The 14,944-nt window shown below is 39.4% G+C and overlaps 1 protein-coding gene across 4 annotated transcripts in view; it reads left to right on the top strand.

Moving 5' to 3' along the window:
• UVRAG (UV radiation resistance associated) overlaps positions 1-14,944 on the top strand; it is a 94,728-nt gene that overhangs the window by 31,444 nt on the left and 48,340 nt on the right. For all 4 annotated transcript variants that reach the window (XM_085074428.1, XM_085074410.1, XM_085074418.1 and 1 more), the window contains 6 exons: positions 5,727-5,832; positions 8,968-9,094; positions 10,043-10,127; positions 10,597-10,684; positions 11,249-11,309; positions 13,370-13,535. In XM_085074428.1, the coding sequence (XP_084930554.1) occupies positions 5,727-5,832; positions 8,968-9,094; positions 10,043-10,127; positions 10,597-10,684; positions 11,249-11,309; positions 13,370-13,535 (633 nt within the window). The remainder of the gene's footprint in view (positions 1-5,726; positions 5,833-8,967; positions 9,095-10,042; positions 10,128-10,596; positions 10,685-11,248; positions 11,310-13,369; positions 13,536-14,944) is intronic.

Genomic DNA, 14,944 nt, shown 5'->3' with positions numbered 1-14,944 from the left:
AGATCTTGCCCTGGGGAAAAGGCTCTAACAAATTTGCTAATTAAAGCAGGGCAGGACAGGTAATGCATGCATGTCTGAGAAGCACCAGTGCGCTCCTGAGAGCATTATGACCATCCTTGTCAGGTGGGAGTTTTCACTGCTTCAGCTGCAGAATCCTGTTTCTCTTGGAAGAAAACTCAGATTTGGGTTTGGGATGGGTTCTAGGAGAAAGTGCAGCAGTATGCAGCTTTGAAACGTGAGTCACCCGAATATTGGCTAGTGTTCCACCTCCTTCTTCCTCCACTGTGCTCTTGTGTCACAAGCACCTTATCAGTTGTGTGGCCTGTGAGTGGAAGAACACAATCAAGTGGAGAGCAGCTGGACTCTTTGGGTGGAGCCTGTAACACATTCAGTCTGAATTTATGCATCTTCCTTTTCAGTTGTTTGGTGAACCACAGTCTCAGGCTTGCTCACTGTTTCAGAGTGAGAAGAAACTTCTATTAAGATTTGTTGGGAAAAGACTGTTGGTTTCTCCTAGTGTCACTGTCCACCTGGTTGGAGTCATCTTGACATTTTTATGTATTTTGGAAATTTGATTTGCATCTAATTTACCTTTCTGCCAAATACAGTGTCTTGGATATGATTCTGTGTGCCCTGGCAGCAATGTTTCTGTAATCACAAACTGCAAAAGAACTAAAAGAAACTTCCTTTGTAATTTGCCACATTTGTTCTTTGAATAAAAAACATCAACCCATAAATCCATCTATTTAACCTGTAATTAAATCTGTGAATTGGAATAAGAGGACTAGAGACATCTTGGGTTTTGTTGCTTCATTTCTCGAAAACATTGTTTGGAGTTTCACTTTAAGGCTCTCCTCTTTGATTCATGCCCTGTGAGTATTGAAGGTGGTCTATATCCTAGCTAGTTGTTTTAAATATTCCTCACATTGAAGGCCAGAACCTGCCCTGCTGCTTGTTTGATAGACATGTTTTTTTCTTTGCTCCTCTGTTTCCAAATAGCTCAAATCATTCACTGTTACAGTCCACAAGTCCACATGGATTGATTATTTTAACACTTAATTTGAGCCTTACACGTGTAAGGGTCAAATGTAGACTCTCACATGTAAGCATAAGGCTTACATGTAGGTGACTTGCATGTGTAGGACTCAGAACTGATTGAAAGAATGATGGAAAATTATCTGTGCTGCAACAGCATTGTCTTGTGTGAGTTTCTTACAGCATTGGCTCTTGTAGATGTTTAATCTCATAAATGGCTAAGTTAGACTTGCATTTTATTCTTTTCTTACTCCCTACTGTCTTCTCTTGCCCTACATCTGCTTTTGACAAACTGTAGATACAGGTTTCTGAGGAAATTGGAAAGGAGCATGTGATTAAAAGTTAGAAATTTTTTTCTCGGGGAAGAGCAGATGATGCAAATAATGGTTTAAGGGTTTATGAAAAAAGGGTTTATACCTGGCCGGCACTCTCCAGAATCTAATTTGTGGACAGATACAAAGCAGTGCATGTTCCAGTTTTTGAATTTAATAGGAAAGTGTTGAATTATTTTTTTCTTTAAAAATAGGTTTGGGTACTTTGCTTCCAGGACCCTAAATCTCATTTATTCCCAGAAGTGTTCCATTCTATTTTTGAAATCCCTTGTAGTAATTCTCAGATTAAATTTAGTCTTGCTGTAAACTAAGGTTGTTCTGGCAAATAAGACCAAAGGCATTTATTTCTCTTGTGAGAAGGAGCTGTAGTATGTGACTGCTGTAATTAGTTGATGTATTTATGGCTTAAAGTTCTGTACATGAAAAATCCAGATGTGTCTGGTGGAAGAAAGTAGATATTTGCAGTGGATGGTAGAACTGCAAAATCGGATCAACTGTCTGATAAAGCTGAGACTCTTTCATTAACATAAACGCAAGCATATTTTAGCATAATTGGCACAACTCTCACTACACTCCAGCTTTCAGTTTTTTAGAGATTGCAGCCAGGAATGAACTTGCTATACAAACTAGTAAATCACTGGACTAATGCATGACCAAGAGGAACCAGGATACTGCAGCCTGTCTTAAAGGAAAGTGCTCCAGCTGAACCTTCAAACTTACTGCAAGCTTAAAGAGTTAATGTGTTGTTACAGCACATTCCTAAGTTGTAATGTCAAGTTATGTTGGACCGCTGCACTGTTCAGTTCTGGGAACTAAGGAAAACTGATCCTGCAAACAAGACAAGGACATTTTGGCAAAGAAATCCTGTAATGGTGTAGAAATCCAAAATTTGACAACCTTCCCCGCCCCACCCCAACAAGCCAGTGCCCAAGTTGGATTGATTTGTGGAACACTGTGTGCTAGAATGGTTTCAAATCTTACAACCAAGATAGAGAGAAAGTGGGTTGTTGGCTTTTTTTTTTGGCGGGGGGGGGTGAGGTGGGGTGGGGTGGTGGTTATTGGGGAAAGGAATTTGATGTCACACTTGAAAAGCCTTGAAGAATTAACCACCAAATAGCCTCTATTTCAGGAACTTGGGATTTAGCCATTGAAGAGGAGAGATGTTGAAATTTTGTGTGCTGGTCCTTTGTAGACCAAGTAGGGATAAAGCTTTTGTTGGTCTTATCTTACAATGCAATATGCTTTTAATGTATCCAACTGTCTTCTAAACGTTCAGAGGAAGGGAGAGTGTTTTGTGTCTTCTTAATCTCCCCTATCTCAGAAAGCAGGTGCTATGGGAGTGGAAGTAGAACAGCAGCCTCATGGATCTCCACCTCTTATCAGTCTTAGGGTGCTCAGGAACTTTAATGTGTGCTTTGCTTTCCATTTTTTTCCCAAGCAGCAGCATGGAACTGGCCTGATGTTGGACAATCACACAGGAGCTCTCAGTGCCCCAGCAACAGCAGTAAATCTGTCACACTTTGCTTTCCAATTGCTCTGCTGCTGGTTGACAGTGGCAGTGAGCTGTTGCAGACACTGGATGATGACACTGTTGGCTAAACCACCCCTTTAAAAAGGCTGGAGTTTCTGCTATAACTGGCTTGGCTTTCCCAACTGCTGGAAGAAATTAGCTTTAAAAGTGCTATGGACGTGCTAATTTTAATACAACATATTAAAAAATAAAGTCTTGAACAATGTAGGAAGAATCCCACGTTAGCTGATAGCATGTGGGTGATGCCATCAGTTCACTCATCATTGGCAGTTACTAAACCAAGCAGGATTGTGCACAAAGCACAGCTTGTGCTGACTTTAGCCTGTAGCATTGGACCTGCATTCGGCCTAGAAACGGAATCAAGATGCGGCCAGTTTAGGTTGATGTTTCTCTGCATTCATTCTGTAGAAATGTTAGTCCTGATTTATGGCCTCAGCTTGCTGATCTTCATTGGTGCAATCATAATGGTTTCCACCAAAGTCTGCTTGTGCAGAAGTGATGGACAAAATTTCCATGCTGGCATTCTTACTATTTATTTTGTATTCCTCTTGTTGGATGACCATAGGTTTCCACGAGGACTTTTTTTTTGGCTGAGAAAAAGATTTCTGTTGATAGTTGCTGCTTTTGTGACATGAAGTCCCTAAAGTTTTAATCTTGAAAGACTTATTTTTGGATGTGGTCATGTTACCATTTTAAAGTTCTTGGAACAACAGTGGATGTACTGGGATTTAGTCAACCAGTATCAGTAATTTTTCTGTCTTGCAGTGTAAATGGCCCTATTTGGCATCAAGGCAGCCAAGTTTAATTGTAGGGCTTTTTATAGTGCAAGAAATGATGCTTGGCTTAAAAAATCCATTTCTTATTAAAACTGGATTTTATTGCTGAATTATTTTGTATAGCAGCTTTTATATGTCAGGAATATATATTTAGATATTGATTTACCTAGTTGAACAAGTATTCCACTGTATAAATTGTTTTGAGAAGTCAGTCTCAGTAGGTTCCTTTTCCTTTGGGCATGGGTAGGAGAACTTAGTTGCTACACAATTTGTAGGGTGTTAAATGAGTATTGATCAAATCACTGTGAGGAACTCACATAGCAAATGACCTTTCTAACAATTTCTCTTTAAATACTCTTTCAATGAGTAGAACACCTTCCAGCAGGTTTTGCTACCTAAATGGAGTGTTGTGAAAAGTTGTAAGACTTTCTCTTAATCATCTAATGGACTAAATTGAGAATGTTCTTCCAGTGTTAAATTACATGAAGAGGAAGGGGAAATGTCACTCAGTTATTACTCTTTACCTAAAAGTTTTAACTTGGGGAAGGCTTCCTTATGTGTAGAAAGAAAATATTCCAGACTTTTGGAAAGAGACAGGTTGGAATGTGTGGAACTTGAAAACTTAGATCCTGCTGGATAACGTGACAGCAGAGCTCCAAATGATGTTCAGGATGATTGGCAAACCTTGGCTTTGACCTGTGTAACCGCATGCTCCATAGCTAACAGCCTCAAGATGCATTCACGAAGGTGGGAGGTATAAGTAGTAGTTCCCAGTAGGATCAGCGTTTCCAGGAGGTCTCAGTTCTTCGTTAGGCATGTTAGACCAAGCCCTTGGGTGATGCAGTCTTAGCCCCCTCCCACCGCCTCAGCAGCCAGCAGAGCTGTCGTTGCTTGGTATGGGATGGGGTACAGCTGCCCCTAACCAGCTCTGAGGCTGCTGGCGCTATGAGCAGTTTGAAAAATTTGAGAGAAACCAAAGAAATCTCTTAGATTTTTGTTTAATTTATCCTATTGCTGGTGTTTAGGAGAGGCAACAGTATGAAGGAACTAAAGGTATCTGGTGACTAAAGTATATTTATTTAGAGTTTATAACATGTGAAAGTCCTAAATCACAAGACCTTGTTTAATATTACTGGCACTGTTTTTTTCCATGTATAACTCCTCTATTTTTGTAATAAATACTTTAATTTCTACTCCATGTTAATATTAAGAAAGATGTTAATGTCCCTCTTAGACCTGTTTCTGCCATCATTTTCCTCTGCCTAATTTTCTTTTCAATAAATATGTCAAATAATTGATTTTCCCTCTTCACCCTGAAGCCAGAGCTAACAACTGGTAACGCATCATCATCATCTTTTCATGCTTCAGACGTAATTCAATTAAGAAACCCATGTTTTTGCTACAGAAGGGCCCACAGCATAGTGGGAGATACTGAAGAATGTTTCATGGTTTTGGCTGGGGTATCCGTGTGCTAGCTAAAGGATACTTGCACTTTTTCTAAAGCTGGCCCATGTTAACAATGCTTGTGTGTATCGATCTTCATGTTAGTGGTGGTTTAACTTAAATGAGATGCCTGTAATTACCCGCTCTCTCACCTGCAGCCAGTTCAGCATCAGTTGAATTGAAAAATGGAAGAGGAGATTTGATACTTGGTTGAATTTAAAGACTTGGCAGTTTTCTTCATAAACTATGCAAGTTATCACAGAATGGTTTGGGGTTGTGGGACCTTTAAAGCTCATCCCGTTCCAAGCCTGTGCCATGGGCAGGGGCATCTTGCACTACACCAGGCTGCTCCAAGCCCTGTCCAACCTCACCTTGAACACTCCAAGGATGGGGCAGCCACAGTTTCTGTGGGCAGCCTGTGCCAGGGCCTCACCTCCCTCACAGGGAGGAATTTCTTCTCAATATCCCATCTAATAGTGCCCTCCTTATGCTTCCTCATTTGATGCTTTGAAATGGAAGCTAACAGTCTGAGTTTGCATTCCTGCTGCTGGTTTTGAGGTGTTTGCACATGTCAAGAACCTTTATCACAGCTGTAACTTCTCCTTGCAGGCTCCACAGAGCTCAGTGTGCAATTAAACAGACTCAGGTAACTGTTCAGAAAATAGGAAGGGAGATTGAAGAAAAGCTGAGATGTACATCTACAAGGAATGAACTGGTAGGTTTGATTTAATAAAAACTTATTTTATGGGCTTGCTGAAGCATCTGACTGATGTCTTGACTGTAAGCTTTTTTTTTTTTAACATTTGAAATATTTACACCTGTTGTTTCAAAGGGAAACTCATCTGAGAACTGTGTAATGTCATGAATTTGAGTTGTATGTGTAACTCAGATGGGTTGATTGCTTATCCTGTTTTTACTTTTATTTTTACAGTCATGCTATCAAAGCATAAACATTGCACAGTGAACAAAAGAGGTCTTTCAGGAAAACAAACTTCTAATGATTTATATGAAACTTGACAGGAATTTAGTGGCTGTATCTTCTTGCACCCTGACATCCTTTGGATGAACATAATTCATGCAAATGCTGTTACTCAAGTGACATATTCATTTTAAGCAGAAATTGTACTAGATCTTACAGTAGCTTTTGACAGTTTGTTTTGCCTGCTCTCTTCCCCTCTCCAGAAAAGTCTGTTGGCATTAGTTTCTGCTTTCTGATCAGAAAAGCTGATCCTGGTTCAAAGCAAGGAGTTTATAGAACAGGAGTGGTTTGTGGTGACTTCATTATGTTGGTACTCACTGGTGTGTCTGGTGCCTTGTGTAGGAAAGGATACATTTGCAGTGTGAAGTTACTTTATTGCTGCAAAGGAGATTCTGAGTTGAGAGTACTCTCCTGTAAATTCCAAAAGTGTCAAACTATTTCAAGGATTTGACAAAGTGGAAAATATGGGAGTTTGTTTACCCTCTCTAATTACAAGGGCTACATTGTAGATGAAGAAGCAAAGAAGTCACCTTTTGTAAGGGGCAATATAAAATCTCTTGTAAGTCATTCCAACACAGAGCTTCTTTGCCTTCTGCTGGTATCTTGACAGTTTAACAATCATCTTTTCAGTTATGGATCTTTGTCCCTCCTTGTAAAGGCTTTTCATTTTTAAATATCTGAGAGCAAAACTGTATTGTACAATGCTAATATGGCTTTGGTTGGAAGCCACCTTAAAAAAGCTCATCCAGTTCAACCCCCTGCCATGGACTCTAGCACCTTTCAGTAGACCAGGCTGCTCCAAGACTCATCCAACCTGGCACTGAACACTTCCAGGCACCCACAGCTTCTCTGGGCAGCCTTTGCAAGGCCTCACCACCCTCACAGACAAGAATTTCTTCCCTAGTATCTAATATAAATCCTCTTTTAGCTTGAACCTGCTCTACCTTGTCCTGTCACTGTCTCCTTGTGTAAAAAGTCCCCACCCTGTTTTTTAAAGGCTCCCTGAAAATACTGAAAGGCCACAGACAAATTTCTTAACAACCATGGTCTGTTGGAAGTGCTTACTCATTTTACTTATTTTTCATTTCTTTTGTTCAACAGTGGAAGCTTTTGTTGGGCTTCTGTTCCCCTTTATATGTGAGTGAACTATAGTTCCATTCCTTAATATATAGTAATTTTTCCTGCTGCAGTTTTGACCCAGAAGGCTGAGTGTGTGGCTAGCACAGGTCTTTCCCATGAGAATTCTTTTTGTGTTTTATAAATAAAGATAAAGTTTGGATGTTATTAAAAACAGTGTCCCAAGATCTGGATGGTGCAGGCTTGGCCAATCAGGCCTAGGGGGAGGTTTCTGACTGACCAATCTGGGTGACCTTTGAAAACTCTATATATATGATGAAATCAAAACAATAAAGGTCTTTCCTTCTTGCCACTGAGAACGGAGTTCTTTACTCTGCTAGCTGCTCAACAGTGACATGAGTGTACATGTATACTTGAAGCAAACATGAAGCAGAAGGAAGAATTCAGCAGAAGTTGACTTGTTTTTGGGCAGTTACTGTTGAAGCACCATAATCTCCATTTAACTGCTTGAAAAAGTGAGAGCTGGTGGAGTTATCTGAAGTGACACTGTCTGGTAGTACTTATGCAAGACCTGCTCACAAGCATGTTTGACTGGCCCTTTCAGTCTTTGAACTGTCAGGGACTGATTGGACTGAAGAGATGTAACTTTTTTTTTCCATTTTGAATCTGTCTTCAGTTATTTTTAGTAAGTATGTATTAAATATGGTAGATGTTCCATCCTGAAAATGCAAAGAAACCTAGAATAGAAACTTCTACTTCACTGTATACATGACAGCACAATTTCTTAGTGGAGACAGCACATTGAGGGAAAAATACCAAACAGATTCTTTAAATATATGGGATTAGATTTAGAGTAGATATAGGACAAATCCTAAAACTTCTAAAAAAAGGGATCCTTGAAGTATAATCATGTGTAATGATGTAACTTGCTCCCTGCTATGTTCTTTCATAGAATCACAGACCTGGTTTGGGCTGGAAGGGACCTTAAAGCTCATCTTATTCCACCCGCCTGCCGTGGCACTTTCCATTAGATCAAGCTGCTCCAAGCCCTATCCACCCTGGCCTTGAACACTTCCAGAGATGGGGCAGCCACCACTGCTCTGGGCAACCTGTGCCAGGGTCTCACTGACCTTGCAGCCAAGAATTTCTTCCCAATCTCCCATCTAACCCTGCCCGCTGGCAGTGGGAAGCCATTCCCCCTTGTTCTGTCATTCCAGGCCCTTGTCCAGCTCTCTTGGAGCCCTGGCAGGGGCTCTGAGTTCTCCCTGGAGTCTTTTCTGTTCTCCAGGCTGAACACTCTCAGCCTTTTCTTTATATCCTCTTTTTCTCATCATCCTGAAGCTGCGAATTGCCTCTAATAGTGCAGCTTGAATATCTCCAGCCTTTTTCCAGCTCCTGTCTCCACTTAGTATAGACCCCTTATTGCTCACCTTCCTTCTAGCTGGTGAACCCCTTGCCAGGGAATGAATGCTCATCCTGCTGCTAGTGCTGTGCTATAAGTTTTTATGTCCTGCTGAAACACCTCTCCCTAATTTTCACTCTGGGCTCAAGAGAGGCAATGTGTCCCATGGGAGGAACAAGCACTGCGGCACACAGCTGAGTGGCTTTCCTTCCAAAGCAGCAAAATAATTAGAGTTTTTGGGTGTCTGTTTCCTGTGGTAATCTATGAACTCACTTTTTAGCCAGGCAGGTTCTGCTTTTGTCCTGTGTTTTCCTTCCCTCCTATCACCTCTTTTATGAAACTACTTCTGTGCAGAAAAGCTTTTATTTTTAAATCTGTATTTCTTCCAATAGAAAAAGGAGAGTGAATGTCTACAGTTGAAGATCCTGGTGCTACGTAATGAGCTGGAGAGACAGAAGAAGGCCCTTGGTCAAGAGGTAGCCTTGTTACATAAGCAAAAAAGTACTTTGCTTGACAGAGGTAAGTGTAGAAACCTTCGTCTAGTTTATGACCAAAATGGAAGTGCTGGTTTCTTTTCTATTTTTGTCTGGCTCTAATGTGCTTATGTTGTTTCTTTATCTGAAATTTGCAGCCAGGTGTAATTTCTTCACCCTCTGTGTTATACTGAGTTTTGGACAGCAGTTTCTGGTATCTTGTGTTGAAATAACTTCTTACTATGACACCTCTTCAAAGCAATCTTAAATCTGTGCTTAACTGACGTTTTATGACAAAATCAGAAGAACCACAGCTTAGTATAGTAAACATTGCCTTGATAAAGGACCATCATAATCTCATGAGGGAAGTTGCTGTACCTGTGATTTGGATTCCACTTTAAGTGTTAGAAGACAAAAATCTGTCTTAATATTTTAAGACAGATTTCTAACATATATAATTTCTGATTATGTAAGTGACAGATGAAATGCTCTGTCATCTTGGTATCATCCTTTACTGGGCAAGTCTCCTATAGTGAAATGCTATATCACTGCCTCTTTGGAGCTCACCAAGGCCAAGCTGCATGCATGTTTGATCTTACTGCAGGATTTTTTGTTTTCAGTATGTAAGTTGGGTCTAATGTAATTAGTCACTACTAAAAATGATGGGTTTTGCCATATACCTTATTCTGGCTATGCAGGTATTGAGACCCCATAACTGGATTACTGCACTGTGTGGTTGTGAGAGGAATAGGTATTAAAGGAGGATGAAATCTGATGAGTTGTATTTGGCTGGTGAATGGTCTGTACTGCATGAAGACAGGTGTTCCTCCTGTGGTCGCGTTCCCTAGTTAGGGAGCATAATTTGGAAAATGGGCGGGTAAGAATAAGTGGAGGATTATTGCCAACATTTTTTCAGTATCTACTTTCAAAACTTTGGATAAGTAAGAAAACAATTTATACTATCCTTTTTTTCCTGATTCGTCATGTTGCTTAGAAAATGCATTTGGGACTGAATACCAGAAACTTGAAGAGCATAATGAATCTCTGTATGAATTAAGAAAGGAATGCACTGCTAAGAGGTAAAAGAACCTATGTTTCTTCTGTAATTGGAAAAAAAAAGGACATGCTTAAGAGTAGGCCATTGAAAATGGGACTTCTGGCACCAAATTATTCCTCATGTTGCCCTAAAGCTTCTGTTAAGACATTGCTGCTACAATTTGTAGATATGTAAAGTGATACCAGTGCCAAGTCTAGAAGAGAAGAACTTGACAGATGTATGTGTGGGTTCTGATAGGACTGTTAGGTCTGTTTTAGTGTAACACAGCTTTGTTAATACCTGATGCTTGAAGTCAAAATATGTCCATAATTTATGGTACACCTGAAAACAAAAATTAGCTCTGTCTGCTATATTTTTTTTGGGTGGATTGACATAGCATTTTGGAGGAGAGCAGGTGATAATTGGAAAGCTGGAGAAGGGATATGACAGCTTGATACCTTTATTTGGAACTTTTGAAGAAAATAATGTTTTTGGAATCTCTTTCCCCAAAGAGAACAGTTTTTGAAGACAAATGCCCAGCAGACTATTCGATGCAAGCAGTTGCTGTCGGAGCTATCCTACATCTACCCTATTGATCTGGTATGTTTTCAACATTTTAAAAAACTGCTTGATGTGAAATGGACTTTCTATTACACTGCAAGAAAATAGCATGCTTTATTTGTGATAGAATCTGCTCTTTGTTAATCTTGTTTATTTCAGCTTTTTCTTACATTTGGTCCTTAGATTACAAACTTCACGGGGAGAGAACTTATGCTAGCACCTCTTACACAGTCTCAACTAGAAAAATAGAATAGCTATAATTCAATGGATGTTTTACATTTTGTGTACAATTACATAAAGTAACCCTGACAGTAGGCTAGCTGAGTGCACAGAAACATATGCTAAAATGTTGAGCTTCAAAATCTTTTATATAATGAATTGATTAATATGAAGCTCCTTACTCTTTAAAAAAGTTCCATTTACTTTCTGAACTGTGCAAGATGTGGATTAAAATACTGTGTTAGTCTCTCTAAGTTTAATTGAATATTTTTTTTATTTTTTTTTTTTTGGTTTGCTTTGCTGTCATTCTGTTTTATGCAGGTTTTGGTTTTCTGGATGTTATTGTTCCATTCTCACTTTCCACTGTTAATTTTAAATTTACAGAATAACCAAAAGGATTACTTTGTTTGTGGAGTCAAGCTTCCTAATTCTGAAGACTTTCAAGGTAGCTGCGTATTCTTAATGTAGTTGTTACAATGAACACTGCTTCTAAATGTTGTAAAATTAAAAAAGCTTTAAAATTAAGGTAGCACTAGCTTGGGGTCCAAATTTTTGACCAGAAGGATCTAGACCAGAAGAAAATTTACAAATTATTTATTGCTAATTCCTAGCTAAAGAAAATAAGGTTTCTGTTGACTCTTAGTAAAGCACTCTGTGTTCTAAGACTTCATATTGAAACACTGGAACAGGTTACCTAGAGAGGCAGTAGTCTCCATCCTTGGGGATGCTCAGAACTCAGCTGGACACACTGCTGTGGGCAACCTGCTCTGAGCCAGGGGTGAGGACTGTGCCATTCCCAGAGGTGCCTTCCAAACTCCATGATTCTGGAAAATACTTGTGTCTTACGTAAAAGTCCATTGGGGCTACTTTTAGTCCATAAATCTTGGTGGGGCAACAGGCATGAATCCCTATTCAGTTTGCTGTAGTTGCTGGTGAACTTGCCAAATAAATACTTTGCAAAAAAAGACTTTAAACTTCCCTGGCACTACGGAGTACTTTACAAGGACCTTCTGCTTTAACTGTCAACCCTCGTCCTGTTGCAGAGGCAAATATACCATGTGCCTGCCCATGTAACAGTTATACAGGTAACTGCATGCATTCATCTACAAATGTTTGACATGAACTGGAAATTCATTAAAATCCCTTTGAGGATTTCTTGCCCCCAGTATTTGTTCACTTTGGTTTCTTGAGCGAAAACGTCCATTGATTGTCTAACTGTTTAAAGCCACTCCGAAGTAATTAACTTGTACTAATAATATGCATATTGCATGCTAGAATATTGGAGGAATAATCTTTAAAACAAATTAATTTGTCAATAGGACAAAAATCAGTCTACTGCTTTGTTTTCCTGATTGCACTAAATGTGGTAATGAGCTCAGTTTGATAACTCTTGAGGAATCAGTGGTGTGCCATCTTCTGGCCCATTTTCAACTTCCTGGTGTTAATTTGTTGCAAAAGAATTACTAATTTTTTATCCAAGTCTCAAGTTATATTGTATCGTGAGGAAGAAGTACTAAGCATTCAACTTAGTGAAATACACAGTAAAATTTGAAACCCGGCTGTCTGGCATGGATCTTATCTCAGATTCAGTATTTCTAAAATACTCAGGCTCTCATAATTCTTAAAAAATCATGCGTCTGAAGGATCAAAAAAAATTCCATAAAAAACCAGTTTTGCTGCAAATTTTGAGTATTTTTTACAAAATCAATTTTGAAAGAGGTGTAGCTTAAATGTGTATATCCTGACAGGTTTTAGAGCTCAGTATGGTTGTTGAGTATCATATAAGCTTTCTTGAAGGTCCTCTGTTTAGCTGGTTTCATGGATGCGTCAGAAGGGATGGACTAGTGTGCTGTTTATATCCCTTAAAAAGAATCAAAAATTGAGAAAAGAGAAAGGAATAGCCTTTATATGGCTAAAAGATGCAATTTGAATTGCAAGACCTGCATGTATTCCTGCAGGTGAAGCTTTAAGGTTGAAACCTTAAATATCAAATTAAAAATGATAATTTAAAACAATGGGTTAATCTAAGTTTTTCCAGTTATTGGCAGAGAACAGAGTTCATAGCTTGGGATCAGTGTCTCTCCAACTGATCTCACTCATAAATAAAGTTGAGGAGAAATGCAGCTTTCCCCTGATCCCACTCACACGTGTCAGCTCCATACAGAGAAATGCAGAAAGCTTAATACTTGAGTTTTGTCCTGGGAATTTTATTTCACTTTTCCCGTCTCTTCTTTACCCTCTCCCATCCAGGCAGTGTAGTTTTGAAAGTAAAATTTGCAGGAGAACAAGCCATCACCCATTTTCTATGCCTTGTCACAAGAGGCAAACAGTGAAGTGCAAACATTTGTAAAGCTCTCCAAAGTGACTCCAGGCCTCCTTCTGTTCTTGAGTTCTGACTTCTGAGAGCTACATTAATTGTCATTCTCTGAGCAATAAGGATGAATACTAGGATTCATTGGATGCAATTAACAGTGCAGTTCAATTAAATCTCTTTGTCATTGACAGCAAAAGATGATGGAAGCATCGCTGTTGCCCTGGGCTATACTGCTCACCTGGTTTCCATGATATCCTTTTTCTTACAAGTGCCGCTCAGGTATCCTATAATTCACAAGGGGTCCCGGTCTGCAATCAAAGATAATATCAATGACAAGCTGACAGAGAAAGAACGAGAGTGAGTATGTTGTAAATATACTGATGTACAGTGTAAAAGGTACACTGATGTACTTTCTTCAAAACAACAAATCAACATCAAAAAACCCCATGTTAAACAGTTTTGAGTTGTCTGAGGTGACATGGAGTTTGGAGTTGTTACTGCTTTCAGTAGCCGTGTAACAGTCATTGAGTTTCTCTTGTTGGAATTCTGGGATGCAATAGTGTAACTTGGCTTTGTTTTTCTGGGTCTGTTGCACATACATGGCTTTGATTTGGCATCCAGTAACACTAGAAAAACTTAAATAGTATTTTGTAGTGTTTCCTGAGTTTTGCCTTTTGTTTGGAAAACTTGCCTTTTATGTTTTGCTACTGGCTATGGGAATAAACTACAGATAGCAAGTCTAGCTTCACTGGGGAGCTGCTGCCAGTGCTGGAGTAGTGGTTGATAAATGTGAGAAAACAAATAGCTTTCTTTTAACACAGCATTTTTTAATCAATTGAAAAAGCAGAATAACCTGCTACCTACTATAAATCAACCAAATGGTCAATGAAGAGCTTTTCATTTGTTCTGTAATCATTGTCTTTCAACATGTAGCTACACTGTTGTTGTTTTCCTTCTAGAAACTGTTTTGCTGTCTTTAAATTCACTCTGTGAATGCCTTCTTCTGTGTTTTGGAACTTTGTCTGTTTTTCCACTGTCTTTACACCTGTGTGCTCTAATATGAAAATAGTGGCAATAATTGTTTAAGGTTCACTTTGTAACCTGAAACCATTGAACTCCCAGAATTCAACACTAATGAGTGGTGGGAGGCCAACTGCTCCGTTCAGATTCTGGGCACTGGCAAAGTTTGCCCAGAGAGGTTATGGACTCCCCATCCCTGGAAGTGTTCAAGGCCAGGTTGGATGGGGCTTGGAGCAACCTGGTCTAGTTGAAGGTGTCCTTGCCCTGGCAGGGGGTTGGAATGAGATGAGCCTGAAGTCCCTTGCAAGTCAAACCATTCTGGGATTCTGCAACCCTGTGTGTGTATGGATGGCTGCACTTGGGCTTGCAGCACGAATAACTTTGTTTTTCTACAAAAGTTTGAAAAAGGAGCAAAGGAAATGACTGAGGAGAAATGAACTTGTGGAAAGTAACTGACTCTATTGACAGGAAGCTGTGAAAACCCAAATTCTTCCCTTAGGAAATAGGCAGTCAAAGTACTACAACATTTTAACACTAATTCCTCATAATCCAAATCAAGATGGAAGGGTTTTATTGTGCCTAGTTTACAGGATTGGAATGCATGAAAATGTCTGATTTCTCATTGAAGGTTAGTGACTTTTGGCGGGACAGGCAAGGTAATTTGCCTTAAGATTTAAATTCGCTGAGGTCTTCCTGTTTTGACATCATAAAAAGCAACTATATAATTATGTCTCGCAGAGCAATTT

This window comes from Lichenostomus cassidix, chromosome 1, assembly GCF_008360975.1.
Source record: "Lichenostomus cassidix isolate B80296 chromosome 1, HeHo_3.0, whole genome shotgun sequence".
Taxonomy (NCBI): Eukaryota; Metazoa; Chordata; class Aves; order Passeriformes; family Meliphagidae; genus Lichenostomus; species Lichenostomus cassidix.
This window is presented reverse-complemented; position numbering and strand designations above follow the sequence as displayed.